General features: G+C 46.6%; 1 protein-coding gene across 5 annotated transcripts in view; it reads left to right on the forward strand.

The window, feature by feature from the left end:
- The window catches only part of ANKRD16 (ankyrin repeat domain 16), a 30252-nt gene extending 21584 nt beyond the window's left edge, over positions 1 to 8668 (forward strand). For 3 of the 5 annotated variants that reach the window (XM_082239205.1, XM_082239206.1, XM_082239207.1), the window contains 2 exons: positions 3773 to 3851; positions 5873 to 7598. In XM_082239205.1, coding sequence (XP_082095331.1) covers positions 3773 to 3851; positions 5873 to 6048 — 255 coding nt within the window. In that variant the 3' untranslated portion in view covers positions 6049 to 7598. Of the gene's footprint in view, positions 1 to 3772; positions 3852 to 5872; positions 7599 to 8360 lie in introns of those variants that run through there. The other 2 variants (XR_014223709.1, XR_014223710.1) reach the window with 2 other exon arrangements.

Consider the following 8668-nt stretch of genomic DNA (forward strand, 5'->3'; position numbering starts at 1 on the left):
ATGCTGCACCCCCCTGCAATCCCTACACAGATCTGGCTGGCACAAGGCACAAAATTACAGCTCGCCCCTATACACGAAGCCAAGCCAGAGCACAACTAAATGCAGCACAGCCATCTTCTCAGAAAAACTCTTCACAAGCTCAAGAGGTCAAGACACGAAAGCTTTAGCAACTAATCTACACTTAATGACCCACCCAGTGGTATTCAGAATATCACTCATGAAATCACTCAAGATATCCCTCAAGTAATTAAGGAACAAAAGAAGAAAAGGCACACTAATCTAGGAACTTCCTCTCTGCCCAGAACGTTGGAGGCTATACACCACACCCCTCAACAGTATTTATAGGAACTCAAACACCAGATTCTGCTCTGTTCCAGTAACAAGAAGCCGAAAGCACCAGCCTGAAGATGACGAGTGAGACCTTGTCGAAACGTCGCCCAGACACCCCGACTCTTACACGGGAAGACACCCGAAGACACCAAAACCTGCATTCCTGTACCCGTGAAAATCTACGAAAGCAAATATGTATATATGTATATATATATATATATATATATATATATATATATATATATATATATATATATATATATGTTTTGGTGTCTTCGGGTGTCTTCCCGTGTAAGAGTCGGGGTGTCTGTGCGACGTTTCGACGAGGTCTCACTCGTCATCTTCAGGCTGGTGCTTTCGGCTTCTTGTTACTGGAACTGCTCTGTTGGATTTCTTCACTGATAGGAGAGGCTTTTATTTTGGATTTTGTGGTTTTTTCCAGATAGGTGGTGGGATCTGTTTTTATAGGTTGGTAGGTAGGGTCTTGGAGTAGATTTGATAGTTTTGCTTGGTAGTCCGATGTGTTCATCACAACAGTGGCGTTGCCTTTGTCTGCTGGGAGAATGATTATGTTGTTGTCTTTCCTCAGGTTGGTGAGTGCTTTCTGTTCTTCTTTGTGTAAATTGCTTCTGGGTGGTTTGCTGGAGCAGAGGATGTTGGTGACTTCAAGTCTGATTTTATTGGCTTCATCAGATCCCACCACCTATCTGGAAAAAACCACAAAATCCAAAATAAAAGCCTCTCCTATCAGTGAAGAAATCCAGCTAAGAATCATCCCCAGAGAAAAATCATCCAGATGCCCCAAACTCTACGGTCTCCCCAAGATACACAAAGAAGGAACACCACTCAGACCAATAGTCAGCTCCATAGGCTCACCTCTACAAAATCTCGCTAAATTTCTCGCTAAGCAACTTCAGCCCTATGCAGAATCCATCGCTTCACACGTTACTAACTCCTTCCAGTTCATAGAAACAATAAAGAAGCAATACCTACATCCCGATGACCTACTTGTGAGCTTCGATGTTGTATCTCTCTTCACTCAAGTGCCCATTAATGAAGCCTTGACAGCCATTCAAAACAAATACAACCCCCCCAAATACATCCTGGACCTGACCAACCACTGCCTAACCAACACGTACTTCATCCACAATGGACAAAGATACAAACAGATAGAAGGAGCACCTATGGGATCACCCCTCTCACCGGTCATCGCAAATTTGTACATGGAACACTTTGAAACCAATGCTTTAGACAAGTCAGAACACAAACCCAAACTTTGGCTCAGATATGTTGACGACACCTTTGTAATTTGGCCACACGGGAAAGAAAAACTAGATAGCTTCCTCACACATCTCAACAGCCTACACCCCAAAATACAATTCACTATGGAAATAGAAGACAACAACCAACTCCCCTTTCTTGACGTCCTAATCTACAAAAAATCCTGATGGCTCCCTAGGACACACTATCTACCGGAAAAAAACACACACCAACCGCTACTTACATGCACAATCACACCACCACCCTGCACAAATAAACTCCGTAGCCAAGACTCTCATCTCCAGAACCAAACGCCTGGCTGACAAAGACCACTTGACAACTGAGTTATAGAATCTCTCAAATGTGTTAATCGCCAATGGATACCAGAAAAACAGGGTTACGAAGCTAATCCAAAAAGAAACACCCCCCAAAAACCAAGACACAGAAGAAAACAATGGCATGGCCCTCCTTCCTTATATCAAGGGCACTACAGACAAAATCAGCAAAATCCTCCATAAACACAATATCAAAACAGCCTTCTGCACCAACCAAAAAATAGCCAATATCCTCAGAAACCCAAAAGACAAAATCCAGCTGGAAAACCAAGGGGTCTATGAAATACCCTGCAAAGTCTGCCCAGCCACGTACATTGGACAAACAAACAGACGAATAAATGCACGTATCGCAGAACACAAGAATGCCGTCAAAAAAGAAGAAAAAACTTCCTCTCTTTTCCAACACATGAAAGAAACAGGACACGAAATTAATTTTGCAGATTCCAAATTGCTCTTTAACATGGAACATCACCACAAGAGAATAATCATGGAAGCCATCGAGATAGAGAAACACCCTCACAACATGAACAAGCGTGACGACACATCCCGCCTGCCAGACATCTGGAAATTAGCCCTCCCCACAAAAACCGACACCAGAACCAGAGGCACACAGAACGCCGTCACCAATCAACCACATCAGACCCAAACCCAGACCCTCTCCACAGACATATTACAGACTCCATCCAGTAGCCAAACTATAGTGGCACCTCCGGATGCTGCACCCCCCTGCAATCCCTACACAGATCTGGCTGGCACAAAGCACAAAACCACAGCTCGCCCCTATACACGAAGCCAAGCCAGAGCACAACTAAATGCAGCACAGCCATCTTCTCAGAAAAACTCTTCACAAGCTCAAGAGGTCAAGACACGAAAGCTTTAGCAACTAATCTACACTTAATGACCCACCCAGTGGTATTCAGAATATCACTCATGAAATCACTCAAGATATCCCTCAAGTAATTAAGGAACAAAAGAAGAAAAGGCACACTAATCTAGGAACTTCCTCTCTGCCCAGAACGTTGGAGGCTATACACCACACCCCTCAACAGTATTTATAGGAACTCAAACACCAGATTCTGCTCTGTTCCAGTAACAAGAAGCCGAAAGCACCAGCCTGAAGATGACGAGTGAGACCTCGTCGAAACGTCGCACAGACACCCCGACTCTTACACGGGAAGACACCCGAAGACACCAAAACCTGCACACATACATATATACATACATATATACATACATACCAGCATATAGTTTTTTATATATAAAATATTTTTATAAATGTAAAGGACCGCCACGCCCTGTCTTGTATTTTGCCAGAACAAAGGTAGCAACTCTAGGTGCCTGTCTACCAACAGGAGGGGGAAATGCTGTAAATAAATCAGAAATTAGATCGTTTCAACAAAATAATAATAAAAAATCCCTATGGAAAAACACATATAAAAATTCCCTGCTCTCTGGCGCCATCTGGTGCTGCATGTTTATAGTGCATTCAAATCATCATTTTCTTTACTAATGTAGCTGAGTCCGGGGCTGAAACTTGGACCTTTGTACAAGCAGTGTGTCTAGCCCACTGCTAATCTGCACTGTGTCAGATTGTCCACTTTGAAACCAGAAGGGGAATGGGAATGAAATGGGAGGGAGGGGGACCTGTGATCATCCAGATGTTGTGGGACTCCAACTCCCATCAGCCCCAGCCTGTATGGCCAATGGCCAAGGATGATGGAAGCTGGAGTCCAATAAACATCAGGACAGCCACAGGTTCCCAGATCCCTGGCCTAGATAGAGAAAGGTTCTGGTTTTGTTTATTTTTTGCTGAGCGTGAAAGTTGTGTCTCTTCTCTAACAACGCAGGAAGGACATGCAGGCACAATCAAGACTCTTCTGTTGCTTGGCGCTGATCTGAATGCGACGGATGGAAAAAATCGTACCGGTAAGACCCTTTCACATTTGTATTGGGATTACGTCTGGCATTTGCACAAACAGGATTCCAGTGGGGTGGATGGGGTGTTGGGGAGGCGTAATACCTCTGGTCCATGGAGTTTTCTTGGCAGGGATACTGGAGTGGCTTGCCGGTTCCTCCTCCAGGTGGATTACGTTTGGTCAAAACTCTCCACTATGACCTGTCCATCTTGGGTGGCCCTGCACGGCATAGCTCATAGCTTCTCTGAGTTATTCAAGACAGCATCTTAAAAAGTAGAGACATCTCCTTGCCAACAAAGGTCCGTATAGTAAAAGCTATGGTTTTCCCAGTAGTGATGTATGGAAGTGAGAGCTGGACCATCAAGAAGGCTGATCGCCGAATAATTGATGCTTTTGAATTCTGGTGCTGGAGGAGACTCTCGAGAGTCCCATGGACTGCAAGAAGATCAAACCTCTCCATTCTGAAGGAAATCAGCCCTGAGTGGTCACTGGAAGGACAGATCCTGAAGCTGAGGCTCCAATACTTTGGCCACCTCATGAGAAGAGAAGACTCCCTGGAAAAGACCCTGATGCTGGGAAAGATGGAGGGCACAAGAAGAAGGGGACAACAGAGGACGAGATGGTTGGACAGTGTTCTCGAAGCTACTAGCATGAGTTTGACTAAACTGCGGGAGGCAGTGGAAGACAGGAGTGCCTGGTGTGCTCTGGTCCAGGGGGTCACGAAGAGTCGGACACGACTAAACGACTAAACAACAACAACAATACCTCGGGGGGGGGGGACATGACAGGCTCCTTCTGGGGTCGTTTGTCCACCTTTGCTCCCCATCCTGCACTTAGCTATCACCTGCGCCTCCTGGAAGCTGTCAACATGCAATGAGGAGATGCAATGAGGTAGCGGGAACATTCTTTCATATGTAGTGGACCTGCAAAAAGGCAAAAGAGTATTGGGAAATGATGCATAATGAATTGAAAAAAATGTTTTAAAGTACTTTTCCAAAAAACAACAACCCAGAGTATTTTTTGTTGGGGATAATTCAGACGGAAATTCCGTATCAAAAAAGGTTATTTATGTACACCACTACTGCTGCCCGTGTTTTGTTAGCCCCAAAATGGAAAACGAGCGAGGTCTCAACTAAAGAAGAATGGCAACTTAAGTTGACAGAATATGCGCAGCTTGTAGACTTAGCATATAGAATAAGAGAACAAGAAGAACATACGTTTAGAGTAGATTGGAAAATGTTTATTGAATATATGGGGGGGGGGAATTGTGTACACTTGAAAACGTTGGCAGCATTAAGATAAATTCAACAGTGTAAATAAGTTTTGATGGAGGTAATAATGGAAGACTGATTGGTTTAGTTTCTGCAGAATATGCAGGGATTTATGATATGCAAAATGAACCATGGGAAAGAGAAGAAGGGAAGTCATTGATATTTTAAGGATGTTTAAATGAGTATTCTAGATTGTAAAACAGAAAATTGTGTGTGTGTGTGTGTGTGAATGAATGAAGCGAGAAAGAAACTGTGCCATGAGCAGCTGGCCACCAAACCCTTCCTGTAATGGGTTTAGGGGTTACTCGTGCGTAAGTTGCCGCCACTGCTGGCGAGGTTACCTGGTTAAACCCTTTCTGACTGAACAGCCTCCAGCATCGTGACTGTCTCAGTCGCTGGCAGAATCCATCAGTGGGCGTTTCTTGAACCTTTTCCAGCATAAAAGTTGTTTGACGCCAAGTCTCCTCCTCCTCTCCCTGCGCGGAAGTCTTCTGCGCAGGGAGGGTGTGGGCAACGGAGTACCCGTACTCTCTCCGCTGCTCTCCGGCGAGGAGTCTTGGAGCCTCCTCTCCGATTCCCCCATCTGCCCCCCTTCTCCACTGGTGTTACGCTGATTTCCTTCCCCAGCAGATGGGCTGCCTCTCTCCCTACTGGGACCCTCTCCGGCATCCCTCTGGAGCCTTCCCTCCGCCTCTAGCTCCGATGGCAGTTCCCTGACACTTCCCTTTCAATCTTAAGTCTGCTTCTTCTCTTCCCACAGCCCTGCACCTGGCATGCTCAGGCCAGCATGCCGCATGCGTGCAAATTCTCCTGCAGGCGGGGTTGCGGGACTCCCCTGACAGTACCGGAATGCACGCACGGCAGCTTGCGAAGAAGCCAGCCCTCCTCCAAATTTTTGACAAAATCCCAGTGCCGCCCTGCCCTGTCCATCAGTAACGGAAGTCACCTTCACCGGGACTGCAAGCAGGGCCTTCTCTGCAGTGGCTCCTTGGCTTTGAAATCGAGATAAGTGAAGCTCCCAGGAGCAGATGCTGGAGGATTCCGACGCAGAGACAGAAATTGCCGGTGGTCTCTTGCTTGTCCAGAAAGAAAACCAGCCCTGCTGCTATTTGTTGTTTTTAATCCACAAACGATATGTCATGGACGACTTATCCTGCATTTTGCATTGTGTTTCCTCTGCATTGGAATGACTGCTGTGGAATGTCTGCCACACTGGACAGCAAGCAAAATAATGCTCTCTTTTTTTGTCGGAAGCTGAACCGCAGTGGAAGAGAAGCAACGCCACATGCGATGGACGTAGGTCGGAACAGAAATCAGTCCCTCCTTCCATCCCTCGCTCCCATTCTTGGTTGCTTTGGGCTGCAGGTTGAGACATTTTCATTCCTTTGTGTAGGTGTATCGGAATCCGTCTGATAATAATAAATAATAATACATTTTTTTATTTATACCCCGCCCTTCCCGGTTCAAAAACCGGGTTCAGGGCGGCTAACAACAAAATAAAAAGGCTTTGAAACACTTAATTATAAAAGCAGCATAAAATACGGTATAAAAACATGAATAACAATAAAATTCAAAATTCAAAAATCAATCAGATAATCTCCAGGACTAGCTGGCTGAATTGGTCCTACTTGGGCCAGCGAGGAGGCCAGGGGAGAATTAGCTGTGGGATCTCAGAGCGGGTGATCTTCATAAAAGGGGAGGGGGAGGGAAGAGAAGGGAAATAAAAGATCTGGCTGAATTCAAATTAAAGGCCAGGCGGAATAGCTCTGTCTTACAGGCCCAGCAAAAGGAGGTTAAATCCTGAAGGGCCCTAGTCTCATGGGACAGAGCATTCCACCAGGTCGGAGTCATCACTGAGAAGGCCCTGGCCCTGGTGGAGGATGGTCTGACTTCCTTAGGGCCCGGGACCTCTAAACTATGGTTATTCATGGACCTTAAGTTCCTCTGCGGGGCAGACCAGGAGAGGCGGTCCTGTAGATGCGAGGGCCCTAAGCCACAAAGGGCTTTAAAGGTCAAGACCAGCACCTTAAATCTGACCCTGTACTCTACCGGGAGCCAGTGCAGCTGGAAAAGCACTGGGTGAATATGCTCCCATGACAGGGACCCCGTGAGGAGCCTTGCTGCAGCATTCTGCACCCGCTGGAGTTTTGTGGGATAGTTTCAAGGGCAGCCCCACGCAGAGCGAATTACAGTAGTCAAGCCTGGAGGTGACCGTCGCATGGATCACTGTGGCCAGGTCAGGGCGGGAAAGGTATCTACTGACCCATCTTTCTCAGTATCATCCACACTCTTTTAAAAAGCTGTTTGACAGCGGAATAGAATTCGACAAAACGTGGTGGACTTTCCTTCGCTGGAGATTTTCAAACCCAGGTTGGATAGCTATATGTTAAAGGGTTATTTAGCTGTGATTCCTGTATTGCTGGGAGTGGACTAGTTGTCTTCCAATTCTACCGTTCTGTGATTTCAAGTAAATAAGACCATTCATGCCCGGGCGTTGCAGCTATTTTGGTCTTTGTTTTCCCCAACGCAGAAATCGCCCATATCCTCTAAACTAAAGATAAAGTTAAAGGGACCCCTGCCCATTAGGTCCAGTTGTGGCCAACTCTGGGGTTGCGGCGCTCATCTCGCTTTACTGGCCGAGGGAGTCGGGGTACACCTTCTGGGTCATGTGGCCAGCAGGACTAAGCCTCTTCTGGCGAACCAGAGCAGCACAAAGAAACGCCATTTACCTTCCCGCCAGATATACCTTACCTATTTATCTACTTGCACTTTGACGTGCTTTCGAACTGCTAGGTTGGCAGGAGCAGGGACCGAGCAACGGGAGCTCACCCCGTCGCGGGAATCCGAACCACCGACCTTCTGATCAGCAAGTCCTACGCTCTGTGGTCTAACCCACAGCGCCACCCGTGTCCCTAAAGAAGTGTTAAACATTCTGCATACAGAAGGTGCTCCAATCTCTTTCTCATTTCGGTATTCATTTATTTTGGGCCATGCCCCTGTCCCAAGATCAGAGGGTGACCAGAACTAAAAATTCCCAGGCACACTACAGCTTTTATATCAGGCATCCCCAACCTCCGGCCCTCCAGATGTTTTGGACTACAATTCCCATCATCCCTGACCACTGGTCCTGTTAGCTAGGGATCATGGGAGTTGTAGGCCAAAACATCCGGAGAGCAGAAGGTTGGGTTTGCCTGTTTTATATAATAACGGGTACGGCGAGACAATTTCATTTTATTCTCCCCCCAAAGCCCTGTCCTAAGTGAGGAGACCACTCCGTCCTGCTGCGTGAACCATCAACTCTAATCGCACGTTTGGGTGCTGAACAATTAACTGGCGCAAGCAGGTGAGCAACCGATTCTTTCTCAAACAGGCAAGCAGCCATAGATGGCCGGGGTATATATAATAAAGTATTATTATTAAGTTAATGCTGGAGAGCTGTGGAACAGCCACCTCACACATGCTGCAGGCTCTGGAATCAACTTACTTAAACGGCCTGGGTCCAGTATACCTGAAGGAGCGTCTCCATCCCCATCGTTCAGACCAGACACTGAGGTCC

Source organism: Podarcis vaucheri (assembly GCF_965113315.1).
Source record: "Podarcis vaucheri genome assembly, chromosome: 10".
In the NCBI taxonomy this organism is placed as follows: Eukaryota; Metazoa; Chordata; class Lepidosauria; order Squamata; family Lacertidae; genus Podarcis; species Podarcis vaucheri.